Source organism: Microtus ochrogaster (genome assembly GCF_000317375.1).
Source record: "Microtus ochrogaster isolate Prairie Vole_2 chromosome 14 unlocalized genomic scaffold, MicOch1.0 chr14_random_1, whole genome shotgun sequence".
NCBI lineage: Eukaryota > Metazoa > Chordata > Mammalia > Rodentia > Cricetidae > Microtus > Microtus ochrogaster.
Window position 1 is genome coordinate 17,624,764 of NW_004949096.1, and position 19,668 is coordinate 17,644,431.

At 51.9% G+C, this 19,668-nt stretch overlaps 1 protein-coding gene across 2 annotated transcripts in view; it reads left to right on the forward strand.

The window, feature by feature from the left end:
- Positions 1-1,427: 1,427 nt before the first annotated feature.
- Positions 1,428-19,668, forward strand: part of Prdm11 (PR/SET domain 11) — an 87,778-nt gene continuing 69,537 nt past the window's right edge. For both annotated transcript variants that reach the window (XM_005364126.3, XM_026787657.1), the window contains exon 1: positions 1,428-1,702. In XM_005364126.3, coding sequence (XP_005364183.2) covers positions 1,514-1,702 — 189 coding nt within the window. In that variant the 5' untranslated portion in view covers positions 1,428-1,513. The remainder of the gene's footprint in view (positions 1,703-19,668) is intronic.

The following is a 19,668-nucleotide window of genomic DNA, read 5'->3' on the forward strand; positions in this document are numbered from 1 at the left end:
GCAACAGGCACTCACTAGTCAAAAAAAGAGCACATGGACATCTCTAGGTCATCACTTTGCCCTCCACGCATGCCATCCTGTGTGTTCCTGGCCCCACCTTTGATGTCGTTTCATGTATAGGTTCTTCCCCTCAGAAGAGACAAGTGGCTAATTCCTCCACAGTGTGTTAGTTAGGGCATGAACATGAGGTAGGCCTACAGACCTCTGGCTGGGCTGGACCCTCACTGGAAAACACTGTTCCCGGTCCCAATTATTACCTGCAATACTCAGAGCTTCAGAAAGCTACACTTGTTGACTGTCACACAGCATAGCAGCTAGACACTTCTGTAGTATTATAGCCGGTTCTGGACTCTTTATATACACCCTCAGGGCTCACGCTGGAGCTGGCAGCTGGACCTTACAGCTTTGCAAGATGAGGAAAGAGTCAAAGCTGTAGACACTCAAGGTCATAATGCAATTGACAGATGAGGGATTCCAAGCATCTGTGCTATCAAGGTCAAGAAAAATAAGCGGTCACGTCCCCTCCTCTGCTACTCCCCATCAGGTGTCCAGGAACTCACCACAGGAGTAGGTGTCCATTGGACACCCCTCTGGGATTGCCCTGGAGGAAGCTTCTTGAAACTGTCTGGACCTGCAGGACAACCTGACACTGGGCAGGTCTTCTAAGACCTCTTACTGAGGTAGAATCCTTTTTGACAACTTCCAGCCTGCGGTGAACCCTCCTATATGCCTCCCACCCCACTCAGCCTTCCCTTGTGGTGGGGGCAGTACAAAAAAGGGGCTGCTTGGGGTATGGCTGTCCTGGTTCCCCATCTCCGCAACCACAGCTTCTTCAAAAGATCCCAGCCTCACTACATCCCTTCAATATTTCTTCTTGCTGAGCCCCATTTCACAGACGGAGAAAATGAGGCACCGGGCAAAGAAGGGCTTCTTAAACATCTTTTCCAAACCAGCTAGGGAGCAGCCGCTCCCAGTTTTCTATTCTGTCTCGGTACTGTACTTTGATCTGAGCAGCAAGTGAGGTTCACCCTTTACGTATGCAGCCCCACATACTTTTTTCCTCATGCCCCAGGGCCCTTCTTGGTGTTCAGTGGGACACACATCACCCAACTTTGGTTGGTACTTCCAAACTGCCGAGCACCCAAAGGGTTAAAGGGGCCGGGAAGGGGACCCAGTAAGGGTTAAAATTATAAACGCATCTATCACCCTCTGACTATTTACTGGGTTCCAGACAGACAGCATCAAAGCTGGGCAGAGCCAGTGGGCACCCTCGGATAGACTTGCGCAAACGCCACAACTTTCCAGCACGACCCCCCGAAAGTATCCCGGGCGCAAAGTTGGCGCAGCCCGCTCCTCCTCCGCAGCGTCGCCCGCCCCGTGGGGCGCGCGGCGGGGACGCGCGAGCTCCCGCGCGGGGCCGGCTCGGGGGACGCGGGGCTCGGCGAGGCCCGGCTCCGGCCCCCTGAATTGGGGGGTCCGCGTCTGCCCCAAACGCCGCTTTCTTCCGTTTTCCATGTCATTTCCTGTACTAATAAGATGGTGGTCAAAGCAGGGGAGGAGAGCAGCAGCCAGTCGCCGCCGTGCTGCTGCCGGCGCTGAAACTTTGCCCGGCCGGGGACCCCGCGCGCGGCCGCCCTGTCCCGCCGCGCACCGCCGCCCCGGCCCCGGCCCGTCCCGCCGTCCCGCGTGGGAGCCCGCGAAGGTGAGTGGGCCCGGTGGCCACCGTGGCCATGAACGCGAACATGGCTTCGGAAGGCTCTGGGCGGCTCGCCAACCAGCGTGGGGACCGCGGCGACGCGCGCGCGGGGACACTGGGCAGCGGGGCGCGTGCGGACGACGGGGCACGGGCCGTAGCACCGGCAGCGGGGCGGGCCCCGAGGTGGCCCGGGCCCGCAGGTTGCCGCGGCCACACGCCGCGGGCCTCGGGCGGCCCAGCCTCCGCCTCCTTCCTCCGCGCACTTGCCCGCCTTGTTCCACTGTAGCCTTTTCCTCGGCTCCGCGCGCGCTGACGGACGCGGCCGCCGGCCAATGGGAGCGGCTTCTCTGCCCCGGTGTTCGGAAAGAGAACGCGTAGACAGGGGGCAGGGCGGGGCGAGGGCGGGTTGCGGCCGCTGGCCTAGTTGCAGGGACCGGGTAGCCAGGGCTCCCGGACTGGGCTTAGGGACCGCGTTCTTCTCTGCCACCCGCTGCGGGCCTGGGGCGGCAGAGGAAGGGCGTGGCTTTCATCTATTTTAAGTCTTGGTTGCGGCTTGGACTCTTCGGGAAATCGTTCCTGAGTGTCGTCTCCACCCCCACCTCCCCATTCTCTGTCCCCAAGGTACTGCGTGATGCAAAAACTGCAGAAACTTGGTGGCCAATGACCTTCCTCCGTCAAGGCCAACGTGCCCTAGGCAAGTCGCTGCAGGGACTACGGAGCAGCCTTGGGCGAGGACCGGGGGAAAAAGTTGCTGGTGTCTTGAGCACATCAGAGAAGGAGCTCAGACCCTTAGGATGAGTTGGCGACCTAGAGGAGGAAAGCCTCCTATTTTGTTTTATTTTTTGGCCATGGCTTCTTGGAGGATAGCTGTGGTCTGTAATTTAGAGTGATCTAGAAAGAAGCACACCCAGTCCTTTGTGCTTGGGGACCGCTAGTGATGAAGGAAGATTGCGCTTCATCTTGGGGACGCTATAAACTTTGGGAGTTTTGTCCACCCTGAAGCAGACTAATTTCCCACGAAGTGTGTTGCCCGTGGCACCCCAGCTTGCCTTGCCCACTTGACCCTTACAGAGGAAGGCTGGGATGTTTCTGGGTCTTGGTTTGGTAGTCCACGGTGTATGGGATGTATGGGTCAGAAGCCCCAGCTTGTTTGCCTCATCCCTGGGGAGTGGGAACCTTCTGGGCACATATCCCAGGCCCCTTGATTTCTTTAGTGTCATGGGACCTTCAGGATCCTTGCCACAGGGCATTGGACTCTGCAGGGGGCCGCCTTTCCTCCCTACAGTGGGCTCCGTGCAGCCCTTCTAGGAGTCAGCCAGAAGAGCACTGAGATGGGAGCAGTCAAGTGATTGACCCAGGGTCTGGTTCATGGTTTCAGAAGCAAGAGCTCTGACCTGGGCAATGCTCTGTGAACCATCTTGGGTATCACAATTGCTTGCCAGACTCCAGCCTGTTACACCCAGCCCCTAACTGGCGGTGCCCCCAAGGAGCAGCTGTTCTTAGGGGGTCTCTTCTGAGTGTCCTTCTCAGAGATGAGTTTTTTTTTTCGTCCCAGGAACCCTTAGTCTGTCACCATAGTCATCACCTCCCGCCAGGGTTGCTGGAGTTTTCCAGTCCACATGTTTCTCAGATTGGTTCTCCGAGTTGTCTGTCTGGTGAGCGTCTGCCATCTGGCTGATTCTTCACTTAGATTCAACACCGGCTCAATCAGCAAATGTAAAAGAGGGAAAGACCATAGAAGAGAAGCTGGAGGATCAGGCCTGTTTATTTTATATATTTTTTTAATATTTATTTATTTATTTGTTATGTATACAATATTCTGTCTGTGTGTATGTCTGCAGGCCAGAAGAGGGCACCAGACTTCATTACAGATGGGTGTGAGCCACCATGTGGTTGTCGGGAATTGAACTCAGGACCTTTGGAGGAGCAGGCAATGCTCTTAACCACTGAGCCATCTCTCTAGCCCAGGCCTGTTTATTAAGTTGCCCCGAGGTCTCTCCCTTGAGGATCTTAACATATTCATAACTTTCCTCCACTGCTGATACCACTTAAGGGTGCAGAATGTCACAGGTCCTTATGGGAAACACGCTAGTGTCTGCTTCCCTTAGCCAGTTCACCCATCTCCAGGCCCGGGAAGCTCTCTTCAGTCAATCCATCCTGGCTTCCTCTCCCCACAACCCACAACATGTTGGTGAAGCCACTCTTATAGAGCCCAAGAGAATGCACCTGCTCTTGCCCAGCCCCCACTGCAGTCAGGAGTGGTACAGTTAGGGCCACCACAGGCTCCTGCGCCCCCTTGAGTCTGCCTAGTACATTTCTATGAAGGACCAAATTGTCACTAGACCTAGATGCCTGCCTTCCTCAGCCTCATGTGCCCTCTCTGTGTCCAGCCCACTCTGCCCTGGTCAACCCCTCTTAGAACCCTCACCTAGAATTTGTAAGTGAGTGAAAGATAATGAGGGGCAGCATGGTGTGGAAGGATGGTCTTTATTGGTCTCCCAAAGGTATTACCAGCGAATCCAGGCAACCACAAGGTGGAGTTCAGGTCCTTTTATTATAGGATGAGGCCATGTGACTAGCTGGTGAGTTTGGAACCACAGAGATGGGTTACTTGAGGCTTAAAGCATTTAACTGTCAATGGGAGGCTCTCCTAGCATCTCATCCTTGGTGGTGTGGCATCTAGTAGCAGGATGGGAGCTGCTTCTGGTTCGTGTCCTAAGCAGTGTTCTTTGATGGTCCATAACCATGCAGCACAAGTAAGAGATAGACCTGAGACCTGGGCTTGTGGTCTCACATCATCACCAGACCACAGGTCCTGTTTAAGGTAGGTGGCTTGTGTCTGAGAGCAGCTAGATGCATGCCTTCTGTGAGTCCTTGACCCTGAGCGGGAATCACCATGGGCAGAGGCAGAGTACAGGCAGTATGCTCCAGGGACCTGAATCCCAGCTGGAAGGTTTCAGACACAGCCTTGAGTAACTTGCAGAGGGCAAGTGTGAAGCTCATGGTCTTTGCAGATGCCTGGGCCCAGCAGAAAACTATGATGGGCAGTTCCAGGAGCATAAGGGATAAGATTGGAGACCCCCAGGGTCTCCAGTGATGTAAGGGGGTTTTCAGTGAAAGAGCTGACTGGTGGGGAGGATGGCTGACAGCAGCTAGTGTTTCCCGAGGGCTTACGTCCATCGGACACTGTGTCTGAGGCAAGGGCATTCATTTGGCTGTTTTGGAATCTGAAGGTCCAAACAGCATGATTCCAGCTCTAGGAAGGGTCCCCTTGACAGTGTCTCACTATGGTGGATGGCACCATAGAAGGTCACATGGTAAGACAGGAAGTCTGGAAGGACTGTCTTCAGAGACCTCATCAGGCTTCCACAAAGAACTGCTAGTTCCTTTCAGAACAGGGCCCTCAGTGAGCCAGGGACCTCCTCGTGGGCCCCGGGTCCTCAAGTACTACCACCTCTGCACTGTCTCAGGGCCTTCACACGAACCACTAGGGTCACACTCAAGAGCGATCCACTCCATACTGCATCCTGTTGCAGGGAGCGCGGGGCCCTTTGTTCCATCCCTCCCAGCCAGCTTACACCCGAAATCACACAGAAACTGTATTCATTTAAACACTGCCTGGTCCATTATCTCTAGCCTCTTAATGGCTAACTCTCACATCTTGATTTAACCCATTTCTAATTTCTGTATTGCTACTTGACTGTGGCTTACCGGCATGAGTCTAACCAGCGTCCGTCTCCGGCAGGAGAACCATGGCTTATGCCACTCTGCCTTTCTTCCCAGAATTCTGTTCTGTCTTCCCCGCCTGATTCCACCCTATCAATTAGGCCAACACAGTTTCTTTAATAACCAATGAAAACAACACAAATACAGAAGGGCCTCCTAGACACCCACAGGTGTTCCCAGATTGGTGTACCGAGACTCTGAGAGGGGGGGGGGCAGGGTGAGGGGTGCAGAGCTAACGCATGATCAGAATTGAAAAGTGACAGTCTGATGTCACCTCCTGAGAGCAGCCTCTTGGAGCCAAGGCAGAGGGGTCCTGGGACCTCCTTGAGTAGGATAGGCAGGGTGTTGAGGGAGAGCACGTCAGGAGAGGCGTGGATGTGGGGAAGGGCCCGGGCCAGCCTCTGAGAGGCAGGAGCGACTTGGTGGCTGGGAGTGTGTGGTGCTCTGTCAAAGTGTCATGTGGGGTCAAATGACCCCCTGGGTTTGAGCAGAGGAGTGCCTGGCCTGGGAGTACCTGGGAGTGGGGCTTGAGGACTTGCTCTGAGGCTAGCTGGTAATCTCCACCTCTGACTGGAGCCTGCAAGTCTTTGGAGGCCCAGAGCCCTGTGTTCTCAGAGTGGGGCCAGGGAGGGGCTTCTCGGCAGCTGCCCCAGGGGCCATGCCGGAAAAACAAGCCATGCAGAAAGCCAGAAGACAAAAGAGAGGGAGAAAGAAGGAAGAAAAAGACGTGTGCTGTTATTTTAAAACACGTATTTCCTAATGCAGATTCGTATCAGCTGAGACCGAGAGAGCCAGTATCTCTCACACACAGTATACCTAACACTGGGATCCCCCAACAAAAGGCTGCAGGAGAGGAAGCCTGGGGCCTGGGATTGGGTGTCAGCGTGCCCTTCATTCCTTCGTCATGTGTTCTTGCTGTGCCAGGCTTGGGCCACTCGGTCCCTGCCTTACACCGCTCACAAGCCAGTGGAGAGCTAAACACAATTAAATATCATAGGTTATGGTCGGTGGGAAAGGGGATAGCTGTGGAGTCCCAGTCAAGGAACAGTCTCCTCAGAAGAGGAAGTCTTCAGCCTGGGCTTTGAAGATGGGCAGGATGTCAAGGGGGGAGAGAGGAGAGACATCAGTGTCTGTGAACAGCCTTGGAAAGCGTGGGTCTGTGGTTGATGAGTGGATGGATGGGTGCGAGAGGGTGGGACAGGTGGAACAGAGCCGTGTCCTCCTCCTGCCCTCGCCCATCTCCCTGGAGTACTGCACTCAGTTAGCTCTGTTGTGGCTGCATCTCCATCTCCAGGACTGCCACAATACTGCCTTCTGGGGCGCTTTCCTGTTGAGAGTTGTAACCCACACAGCTCCCTACGTCAGCTTCCCGCTTTCTCTCCTTAACTTGCCTTATGTCTTACTTACCTATTTTTTTTTTTTTATTTCTCCCTCTCTGTTAGTTCTCAGAGAGCTAGAATTTCTGGGATCTGGTTCTCCTGTGAGAGGAGTGTTGTGGCTTGCATGGTGTGTTGTGTTGTGTGAGGTTGTGAGTGACTGGCGTGCCCCACGAAGGGCGTTCTCTGCATGGCCCTCATCTTTGTTTCCCTGGTCTATATTTTAGGAAGCTGAGGATCAGAAAGGGAGAGGAAGAGTGTCACTGTTGGTAAGCTGTGTAACTCGGATCTCTCTGAAGCTAGGCCACCCTGCCCCTGAGTGCTCCCTGATGCCAGTCCCCAGCTGAGTTGCAAGAGTTTGCCCACTGGTGGGCTGCAGGGAGCCTCAGAAGGTTTTTCTAAGACACTGTGACCAGAGGCTTGGTCCAGAACTGCTGGATAGAAAGGTTTGCAGAGGTGATAGAAGAGGAGGGTGAAGCCAGCAGGATGGTTACAGGTCAGAGTGGACAGGCGAAGGCTCAGCTCAAGCAGGCGGAATCCTACATGTTGTGACATGGGGATGCCTGGATCTGAGCCCTTGCAGAGAGAGGGAAGTGGGGGAGATAGCAATTTGGTGGGGGTTGGGGTTGTGCCTTGCAGAGGACATGGGGCTTAGGTCAAGTCCTCCCAGCCTGGCTGTTTCCTGAATGGAGAGGAGAGGTGATAACAGTTACTACCCAGCTTAGGGCTGCACAGACAGCTCCCAGCAAGCACTGGGCACCAGTGCCTGGTGTCAGCTTAACTTGGAGCTACCTTCCTGGATGTACAGTCACTGTGCACCAGGGAGGCATGTCCTGGGCATGGAGATAATCTTGTATCCCTTTCTGAGAACAAGGTGCCCAAAAAGAGATGGATAGGAGGCCTCTGTGCTTGCCGGTGGTCTGGCTACACCCTCGGGCACTTGTTCCACACTCTGGCTGCTGTTTAGCCTGACTGGATTCAGTTTCCTCTTCTGGCCACCGAGATGAGGGAATCAATCCTGCCTCATATTCGTGAAAGAAAATCTTTCCCTCTTTGTTGTCAGTGCCAAACTGAGACACTGTTCCCAGGAGGGATCAGCTTCTGGGGGTGGAGGGGTTTATTGAGTATCAGGGACCTTGGCATCCATTTATGGAAGGGGAACTTGTGGCTCAGAGAGGTCCCGTGACTGACCGAAGGGCGCACAGCTTGGACTCTTCCCATTCACCCTGTGAAAGCTACATCACAAAGGAAGCCTTAGGGGCCACTTTCTATCTTATCTAATAATTCCCAACAGGTTTCTTGTGCTTTAAAACGGATTTGATTGGTAGGATCTTGGCTGATGCAGCTGTGTCCAGGACCTTCCCCACCCTGGGAACCTCAGACTCAGAATGCAGAGTCACACTTGGCTCGACCAAGAGTCTCAGATGAAGGGACGATGGGGGAGGGAACCAGACATGGACGGCTGGCGCTTTGCCTCCTGGCATCGTCCTCAGAGCAGGGTGACTGTGGAGGCGGTTCTTTCTTTTCCATGAGACACACCTGAACCTCTGGAGCTTTCTACTCTGCCCTCTGACACAGAAGGAGACTCAGAATTCCACCCCACTCCTGTTCTGCCTTCCCCCCAAAACCTTTATCCAGATCAAGGCAGGCAGGTAAGCTCACAGGTCATCTCATTGTGCCTTTGAGGAAACTGAGGCACAGAGGCTAGAAGTGACTTATGAAAAGTCATGTGCATTAGAGTGGCCAGACTCCAAACCTCACCTTCTCCTGTGCCCCAGGGTCTTGCTCCTGATATATTCGTAGTAAGCAGTTTCAATACTTGGAGAAGGGTTGTAAGTAAACACATGGTGAGCAGGCTGCAGGGGTGGGAGTGAGGCTCTGGATATGATTTGACTCAACCCTGAGCTGAGTTGGTGTGGACATCACTGAGTAAGAAAATGTGGAGCCACTCCTACAGTGCCAGAACTCACAGACTGTTGTCGCCTGTTTTCCCAGACTTTTCTGAAGGAAAACAAGAAAAGGTCCCACTGCCAGCGTCCCTGGTGATGGAGTACCTGGCTTAGAATACAAGAGAGGTAGGAAAATGGCCAAGCAGACCCTCGGTTCCTGCAGAAGAAGTCTTGTTGTGAGGGAGCTTGTCATGGGGACGCATCCAGTGGACCCAGTATTATCATGGCCTGAGGTTGGGTGTGACTCTGGAGGGTGGAGAACTGTTGGTGGGACCTAGCTCAAACCTCACAGCCCCACTACGGTCAGGGTGGCTTACTCTGTGTGTGCCCAAGTCTATCTATGTGCCTGTAAAGCCCCTCTGAAGGCCAGCTGGATTTCAGACTAGCCAGGGGACTTGGCATTTGCTGAAGACTCAATTCCAAGTGAGTGGCAGTGGTGAGGAGAGAGAAGCCCCTTGCCTTGGGAAGAGAAGAGGAAGTGCGCCCAAGAGACCCGTGGCTTAGCAGCTGGAACAAGACTTACCCCCAAAGGTGTAGTACAAAATCCCAAGAAATGTTGAGCTTCCTATGAGCTCTAAGCCCCGGTATCAGCCATATGTGCAGGAGGTACATGTGTGTGCACAGTCCTGCGAACCTCAGCCATCCCATAATGCTGATGTTTTGGGATCCAGTTTGTAAGGTGAAATGTAGGTCCAGGGTCACACAGCTGGTAAAGGCTGAGCCAAGAATACTTGCTCTGTGTTACTGCTGGTGGTGGCCTGACCTGCAGGATCTTTGTCCTGAGTGACTGGTGGCTTCCTCACCCCTCCCCTTGGCTGCCGGGTAGTGCAGTGAAAACATAGGACACAAAGAACCATGACCCAGGTCAGCCTGGGAAATGGGGGCTCTTGGCACAAGTGCAGCTGTATTACGGGGTGTCCAGACCTTGCCACCGAATGTTTTGCCATCAGGTATTTGAGCAGTGCCCTTCTGGAATCTGGAAATGCAAATGCTACTGGATCTCCTTGGAACACTAGGCAAGCAGCATCCTGGCCAGTGCTGTCCGGTGTGTGCTGGGTGGACCTCTGGCCTAGGTGAGCAGCTGTGAGTTACTGTTCTGCTAGAAGAACTAATACCAGTACTCCTCAAATTGTTCCATACAATAGGAACAGAAGAAACATTACCAAACTCTTTTTATGAGACTAAAATTACTCTGATACTCAAACCACATAAAGACATTACTAAGAAAGAGTATTACAGACCAATCTCACTCATGATGCAAAAATACTCAATAAAATACTGGCAAATCAAATCCAAGAACAAACACATCAGAACCATCATCCACCATGATCAAGTTGGCTTCATCCCAGAGATGTAGAGATGGTTCAACACATGAAAATCTGTCAATGTAATCTACCATATAAACAAACTGAAAAATATGAAACATATGATCATCTCATTATATGCCAAAAAAGCTTTTGACAAAATACAACATCCCTTCATGATAAAGTTCTAAGAGAGAGCAGGGGTACAAGGAACATACCTAAACATAATAAAGACAATACACAGCAAGCCAACAGCCAACATCAAACTAAATGGAGAGAAACTCACAGCAATCCTATTGAAATCAGGAACAAGACAAGGTTGTCCACTCTCTCCATATCTTTTCAATATAGTTTTTGAGGTCCTAGCTAGAGCAATAAGACAACAAAAGGAGATCAAGGGGATACAAATCAGAAAAGAAGCCAAACTCTCACTATTTCCTGAATATATGATAGTTTATATAAGCAACCCTAAAAATTCTACCAAGGAACTTCTACAGCTTATAAACACTTTCATTGATGTAGCAGGATACCAGATTAACTTATAAAAAATCAGTAGCCCTCCTGTACACAGATGATAAATGGACTGTGAAAGAAATCAGAGAAACATCACCCTTCATAATAGCCACAAATAGCATAAAATATCTCGGGGTAACTCTAACCAAACAAGTGAAAGACTTGTATGACAAGAACTTTAAATCTTTGAAGAAAGACATTGAAGAAGACACCAGAAAGTGGAAAGATCTTCCATGCTCTTGAGTAGGTAGAATTAACATAGTAAAAATGGCAATCTTACCAAAAGCAATCTACAGATTCATTGCAATGCCCATCAAAATCCCAGCAAAATTCTTCACAGACCTTGAAAGAATAGTACTCAACTTCATATGGAAAAGCAAAAAAACCCAGGATAGCCAAAACAATCTTGTACAATAAAGGAACTTCTGGAGGCATCACAATTCCTGACTTCAAACACTACTATAGAGCTACAGTACTGAAAACAGCCTGGTATTGGCATAAAAACAAACAGGAGAACCCATGGAACCAAATCAAAGACCTGGATATTAATCCATACACCTTCAAACACCTGATTTTTGACAAAGAGGCAAAAAAATCAAGTGGACAAAAGAAAGCATATTTAACAAATGATGCTGGCATAACTGGATATCAACATGTAGAAGAATGAAAATAGACCCATATCTATCACCATGCACAAAACTCAAGTCCAAATGATCAAAGACCTCAACATAAAGTCAGCCACACTGAACCTCATAGAAGAAAGTGAGAAATACACTTGAATGCCATTGGCACAGGAGACCACTTCCTAAATATAACCTCAGTAGCACAGACACTGAGAGAAACAATTAATAAATGGGACCTCCTGAAACTGAAAAGCTTCTGTAGAGCAAAGGACACGGTCAATAAGACAAAACGACAGCTTTCAGATTGGGAAAAGATTGTCACCAACCCCACATCAGACAGAGGTCTGATCTCCAAAATATACAAAGAACTCAAGAAATTGATCATCAAAAGAACAAATAATCTAACAAAAAAAATGGAGTACAGATATAAACAGAGAACTCTCAAAAGAGGAATCTAAAATGGCTGAAAGACACTTAAGGAAATGCTTAACATCCTTAGTCATCAGAGAAATGCAAATCAAAACAACTCTGTGTGTCCACCTGTAAGAATGGCCAAGATCAAAAACACTGATGACAACTTATGCTGGAGAGGTTGTGGGGAAAAGGGAACACTTCTGCATTGCTGGTGGGAGTGCAAACTGGTACAGCCCTTCAAATATATTTATGACAATTTCTCAGATAATCAGGAAACAACATTCCTCATGACCCAGCAATACCACTTTTGGGTATATATCCAAAGGATGCTCAATCGTGCCACAAGGACATGTGCTCAACTATGTTCATAGCAGCATTGTTTGTCATGGCCAGAACCTGGAAACAACCTAAATGCCTCTTGACCAAAGAATGGATAAGGAAAATGTGGTATATTTACACAATGGAGGGCTACACAGCAGAAAAAAATAGTGATATCTTGAAATTTGCAGGCAAATGGATAAAGCTAGAAAACATCATATTGAATGAGGTAACCCAGACCCAGAAAGACAATTATCATATGTACTCACTCATAAGTGGTTTTTAAATATAAAGCAAAGAAAACTAGCCTGCAATTCACAATCCCAGAGAACCTAGACAACAGTGAGGCCCCTAAGAGAGACATATATGAATCTAATGTACATGGGAAGTATAAAAAGACAAGATCTCCTGAGTAAATTGGGAGCATGGGTACCATGGGAGAGGGTTGAAGGGGAGGGGAGAGGCAGGGAGGGGAGCAGAGAAAAATGTAGATCTCAATAAAAATAGAACAAACAACCAAATAACCAAACAAAAAACCATGACCCAGGTCAGTCTGGGAAATGGGGGCTCTTGGCACAAGTGCAGCTGTATTACGGGGTGTCCAGATTTTGCCACCGAATGTTTTGCCATCAGTGCCCTTCTGGAATCTGGAAATGCAAATGCTACTAGATCTCCTTGGAACGCTAGGCAAGCAACATCCTGGCCGGTGCTGTCCAGTGTGCTGGGTGGACCTCTGGCCTAGGTGGGCAAGTGTTACAGGTTATCTGTAGGGAGAGCGGTACAGCCTTGGAGAACAAACTGGAGAAACTCTTACTGCAACATGTGGTCCCCATGCCATTTCCATCGTAGTTTACAAAGCCAACCATGGGTTGCTGTTTGAAAGCTGAAACAAAGTCTCTTGACCACAGATAGTTGGAGCAGCTCTGGCATCTAGCTGGCTTTGAGTGAAGGCAGGAAGTTTAAGGATTGGCTTTGGGCAGTGGGGAGGGAAGTGCAGGTTTACTTCCCAGAGGTAGGTAAGCAGCTGGACACCCCCCAGCAGAAGTGTGTCACGTGGATGGAAGGAAAGGGCATTTGGGCACTGAGAACAATGTGCAAAGGTGAGCAGTGGGAAGGCCTGTGGTCCATTGAGTGACAGGTGGGCTTGGCATCTGGGAGAAGGAGGAGATGGCTCTGGACTGGAAGGAGTTGCCCGGAAGTACTGAGGTGCTCCTGATGGTTCCTCAGGAGAGGTGAGATGCAGCCAGCTTTTAGGTTGAGAACTGCCCTGTGGTGGGAGGCTTGGAATGGGGATATGGGTGGTCCTGGTGATTTAAAGGAGGACAAGACCACCCTGGTGCACACTCCTTCTTTCCGCCTGTCAGGGAGGCTGCCCTTGGGTCCAGGGAGTTGCCAGGGACGAGCTATCTGCCTATACTATGAGGCAGTTCTGGCTGGTGAGCCCGCAGGCTCCTGGGGTGAGGCCACAGCCTTCCTAGGCTGTCCTGATCATGGGCTGACATCTGTGGGGGAAGCTTCATTCCCCTCACCTCTAACACCAGAGCTTCAGGGATGTGGCCTGGAGAGCAGCCAGTGGGGCATCCAGATTCTTTGGGCCTGGTGGGACCATATTCAAGGAGGGAAGTTAGGGCTTGTTGTAGAGGCTGGGGTCACTGGGGCTTGTGGCCTGCTTTCTGGAGACCTGGGGCCGGGGGTAAGAAGGGACAATGGCCTGAAGTTGCCTCCTGTGTTCCTCAGGATCCTCTAATGGCCAAGTCTGGGGCCTGCATTCCTGCCACACCTGAAAGCTGGGCCAGTCCAAAGGACTGTTGCGTAGTGTTTAGAAGTTCCTCCCTCAGCTCTTCCCAGCCTCTTTCCTGAGTTGAGGGACCCACCTTGTCCTTGGGTTTCTGGGAACAACCCAAGGTGTGCCTGGGCCTGCATGTGGCCACAAGCCCAAGGAGGGGGGGCTGCCCAGGAGGGAGCTGTAGGAGCACCCTTCCCATAAGCACCAGCCTCACCCATCTCCGTGGGGCCCTGTTAAGGGTGCCCCTGGCTCTCTCTCTGTGTTACGCTTTCAGACCAGCTGGGTTCTGCAGCAGCCGGAGGCTGGGCAGCTGCTGTTCAGAGTCTCCGTACTCCTACAGAACAGGGTGGGACAGGGCAGGCCTTCCTCAGTGACCCAGCATGGGCTGCAGGCCAACCAGCCCAGAGTCACTGAGGTACCTGGGTTTTGACAGTGGTTCCGGTCACACTGGCAGAGTGGCAGCCTGGGTGGGCACTGTTGGGGGTGGGGTGGGGAGAGAGCAGGTTCCAGGTCAGTGGCCTTGGCCTCAGGTTTCCTCCTACTACCCACCCTCCCCCAAAGCTGGCAATTTCCCTGGTGAATGCCATGCAGGACTGCCTTGCTTCTCAGTGTCCTTATTTCTCAAAGGACACTCCCAGCCTGTTTGGCAGGACACACACACACACACACACACACACACTGTAATCCTCTAAGGCTGCACCCAGGAGTCAGGGTCAGGACACAGTCAACTACTTATTTTGTCTCAGGCAGATCAATTAGTGCCTTCCAGTAACAGCCCTCCCCCCCCCCCCACTTCTCTGACTGTGTTGCTTTAGAGTCCAGGCATTGCCATTTATTTTCTTTGCACCTTGGGTGCACCTGGAGTGTGGCTGTGACCTCTTATGTTAATGGAGCCATTGTTTTTCACAAAAAGGCTTCATTAGCTCATCTTACCCACACGCAGCCATCATTGGCCCAACTGACAGATGGATTAACTGAGGCTCTCACAGGGTCAATGGTGTTGGTAGGGTTGTGTGTGGTTCATGAAGGCAGAGCTGAGACTCAGGTCAATTCCTCCTGGCTCTTCTCTCCACACTGGAGCTGACTTGCAGTAGTGATGTCATTGGCATTTGATTGATACCTGGCCCCAACTTAGGGTTTAGCTGGAGCTGCCAGGTTCAACCTGTTTGGAGTTAGGGGTCACTGGGCAGTCAGGGCTCTTGCCTGGGTACAGTGTCACAGGTGGGTATTTGGTCCCATGAGCACTTGGTATGCGTACCTGCTTTCTCCTCTTTCCTTTCTGAGCTTCACCTCCCAGATGCACCCTTTACCCTGAAGCACCACAGAAGCTGGTCAGGGACGGAGACTGGAGGTCACTGAGGAAGCTGGGTAGTGCAGGCAAGAGAAGGCTGCTCTTGATAGCCAAGCTGTTCACCTCTGACTAAGTCACAAGTGGACCCACACTGCTCAGCCTCCCCCTTCCTAGGATCTAATGTGTACAGCGCTTCTCCCTAATGATCCTATGTGTGGGTAGACACAGGCCATGGTCTTGGCTCCCATTTTCCTAACCAGACTCCGGTCCACCTGTGTACATGGGTATTAGAATTTTCTCTGATGCCTCCATCCTTATTGTGGGTGGTTGTATCGCTCAAGGGGCCTAGTAACTGTTTTCCAAGGCAGATCTTTATGTCTTTTAAATTTTGTTGTGCTGAGTTTTAATCCTATAAAGAACATAACACACATATTTACTGTGAAAGTGGGATGTTGACAAACAAGGCTTTCTTTAGCAGCCACCACATTCCAGGCCCCACAAGGCTAGCTAGTGGCTGCCGGAGCCCTCCAGCATTCTTTCTGTACACAGATGCATAGCATATGACACATAGACAGCGATAGTTGTCTGAGTAGTGCAGGACTGAGTCCTGGGTTCAGTAATCCTCACTTAACATTCTACCTATAAAATCTGGCTTTTGTGTAGTGTGTGTGCCTCTGTGTGTGCATGTCGGGTGTGTGCATGTCACGTGTGTGTGTGTGTGTGTGTGTGTGTGTGTGCTTGTGCATGCAGAGACGAGAGGTCGGATTCAGATGTCTTCTTCAGTCACGCGCCACCTGTGACTGTTATTCTCTATCTTACCAACCCTGGAGCTCATTGATTGTCTAGATGGGCTGGCCAGCAAGCCCCGGGACACCATCTGCACCCCCTCCCAGGTATACATTGGTGCACCTTGCTTTTTTACCTAGGATGGGAAGTGGGTTTGAACTTATGTCCTCATGTTTGCAGAACAACCCTCTCCTGACTGGGCTTTCTCCCTGTCCACCTCCCACAAAAGCCCCTTTTTGCTATGTAGACTAGCCTGGCTTCTAACTTGTTGATCCTCCCGCCTCTGTTCTGAGTACCGCTATTACGGGCCTGAGCCATGAGCATCAGTTTGATTGTCTTCACATGCAGAACTATCATCATCACTGTGTATCCAGCCACTCCCCTACGGCTGGACATCTAAGTTAGCTACCATCTTATCCCAGAGCTTTCTTGGGGCGCTCTAGATTTGTTGTTGCTGGGCTATGGAAACCTGTTATGCTTTAAAAATGTATTAACTGATACTTAAATTTTCCCACTGAGACCTTGTGGAGAAACAAACACCTTCCATGATACCAGCTATCCTTCGGTCTCCTCTTTTGATCTGGGTAGAAATCTGCTTCCATGGCCCCTGGCAACTCCTCTCCTTCTTCTCCCCTTTTCTGACCCTGTTCAGTGGCACAGTTCTGATGAGCAGGGAGCAGGGCAGAGGGAGAGGTAGTTCAAAAGATCAGTGGCCGCTGGAATCAGAATGCCGTCCTTGGGATCCTGACCCAACTCCCCCAGAGCCACCATTTCCAGATCTGTGGCACCTCTTTCTGTGGCTTGGCCTTACCCACTACAAACCAGAAATAACAGCTCTCACGTCACCGAACAACCTTAAGGGCAAAGGGCTGGCCAGGCGAAGGGTAGGTGCCTGGCAGTATCCCTGTCATAGAGTTCTGCCTTTGCCTTAGCTCGTCATCGCCCCACAGGGTGCTGAGCCTGCATCCCTGGTGGGCAGACTGGGTTGGCTCTCGCCATCGTGACGCCTCCCATCCCCGGTCGACCATGTCCCAGAGGACACTGCTGCCTGGGAATGCACTGGTGATCAGATTTCTACCCTGCTTGGCCAGGAAGGTTCTGGATAGGGGCCTGCAGAGGAAAGAGGCTGTCCTGGTCATTTGCTCTGAGGAGGTGGCCAGGAGCATAGTACCTAATGTAACCCCACACCTTGGACACACTGACCGATTTTTCAATGGGTCCATTGTGGATTTGATCTCTGTTGGACTGCGGGGTGGGCAGGAGAAGAAAGCAGCGTGGGGCCAGACTGTCCCCTGGGAACTGGGTGTCTTAGAACCATGTTGGCCCAGGCAAGGGTTTGCCTCAGTCTCTGGGGCACGTTGTTCTCCCAGTTCCACGTTGGTGCTTTACCTGCAGCCTTGCAAAAGGCAGAGCACCTGCGTGCCCCACCTGGCTCCTGACCAGCTTGCCCTGAAAAACAGGTCCCCTGGCTGTGGCCATTGCTCAGGTGGAGAAACCAAGATATTTTACGGATTCCTAAATGACATTCTCAACGCCACCCACATGGTTGGCCACTGGCAGAGCTGGAGTGGTACTCATGCCATCTCTCTCTCACAAGGCCACCCAATGTGATCATCTTGGCAGTGGGTGCCAAGGCAGGCAGCCCGCTTGGCCTTGGCTTTCTGGGCAGTGGTGTGTGGTCAGAGAGTGCAGACAGCAGGGATTACATTCCAAAAGCAGAGGAGTGTGTGGCTGGCCCTGGCCCAGTCCTCCCCAGCACCAAGCCACATTCCCTCCTGGTAGTTGAAGTGGCCAGCTGAGGAACCATTCCAAGGTCCCTCTGCCCTCTTAGAGAGAACTCTGGGACCCATCTTCTGGGAAGAGAGCTGTGACAACAGTGGGGACTCCCAAGAAAACAGAGAACAGCCACCGTTGGTCCTGTTTCCCACTGGGGAGAGTACATCTCTGAAACACCAAGGGGCTGGTGTGTGCTGGTGGTGGCAAGGCACCTGCCGGCCCCTCAGTCCCAGCTGCTGGATCCTGCTCTTCTGCTGTTGCCTTACTCTGAAGGTGCTGGCCTGACCTGGCTTGAAGTGAAGGTCGTGAGCATAATGTTAGAGGGATTTGCACAGTGGTCCGGTCTCACATCTCTCGTGTGTACTGAGAGCTTACCCGAGCTAGGTGCCACTCAGTACCTCGTGATGCATCTTAACTCCATCCTCAGAATAACCCAAGATGGCTGCCATTGTTAGTTCTCATGCACAGCTGGGGAAGCTGAGGTATGGGGAGATCGTCTCATCGTGTAGCCCAGATTGGCCTTAAGCTCATAGGGATCCTCCTGCCCCAGCCTCCCAAGTGCTGGAGTTACAGGTGTACCCGTCTAGCCGCATACCTGTATTACTTCTAGCATGAGCTACATAAGCAGGGGACCCATCAGACTGGAATACAGGCTTTCATGGGAGGCATTAAGGACTGGGGGCTTTGAGTGGGCCACTTGGTCTCTTGGCCCACACAGTATAGCTGGGATGTTCTGCAACCAGGGCCCTGGCCATGGCAGCTGTGCTCACTCCCGGAGACTGGCAGCTGAGCTGATTTGAACTACATCTCAGGGAGTAGGTGGTGCTCCTCCCAGCTGTCCACACAGCAGCTCAGCTGCCAGCCTTCAGGGATGGAAGTACATTCTCTTTGCATGGGTGGCTGTGGTGTTGGCTTCCTCTGGAAGGTGCCACCTTCAGCAGGACACTTGAGTTACCATTGAACTCTACGGTCTCCTCTACCTAGCTTACAATGCTCTCCCCTTCCCTGCCACCCATGTGCCCACCTGGGCTAATGAGTCTCAAGAAGGAGAGGTAACTTACTGCCTTCACCAGCCTCCAGACGAACCTCCCTCCAGCAGCTCCTGTGTTCCCCATGGTCCCGCAGATAGGAACAGCTACCTGGATGAAGACTAGAGCAGGGTCTCTGTCGGGCTTGTAAGTGACCCTGCATGTAGCGAGTCTTCCACCCCACCCAGATTTGCCCTCTGCACAAAGCCCAGCAGCAGGATCTCTCCTAAGGACTCACGCTGTTGTCTCTGTGAGCCCCTCGCTCTGGGTTCGAAGAATCCGTCACCTTGCCAGTGGATGGAATGGGCCTGGAAAACACATAGTAGGCCTAGGGTGGGGGTTGCCAGTGTCCTCCTGTCTCACTCACCTGAGGACTGGAGACCAGGGGAAGTGCAAAGCATGGGAAAGCATTGCAACCCGTGGAAAGTAGGGGTCTGGCTTCGAATCCAGTTTTGTTACTTCTCTGTAGTGCCCAAGCAGCCTCTCTGAGCCTTATTTTTCTCACCCACGGAATGAGGGCAGTAAGATGGAAGGATAGGTACCTACCAGGAGCCCAGGCATGCATCCCGTTTGCTGCCAGGGAGGGCACAAGGAGGGACTTAAGAAAGCTCTAGAGTCGGTGCCAGCAGCCCAGGAAGCTGAAGGCAAAAATAGACGAGTCCGGAGACAGGGGCTCCAGATGGCCAGGCTATCCTCTGCCAACCCCAAGCCTGCGTAAGTCCTCCCTCCTGGTCCTTGCATAAATTACCCCTTGGCAGGGTGGGCTAATTTTATCATTTTGGTTTTCGTGATTCATTTCTCATCCGGGAACCTGTGAGAAACATGGGAAGGGCTCTGCAGGTTGGGTGCGGGGTGCCAGCTGCGGTGGAGTGCCGTGTCCACGCGGGGTGCCAGCTTCAGTGGAGTGCCGTGTCCACGCGGGGTGCCAGCTGCACTAGAGTGCCATGCCCATGCGCGGTTACCAGCTTCAGTGGAGTGCCGTGTCCATGCGGGGTGCCATTGGTGCCAGCTGCGGTGGAGTGCCATGTCCATGCGAGGTGCCAGCTGCGGTGGAGTGCCGTGTCCACGCGGGGTGCCATTGG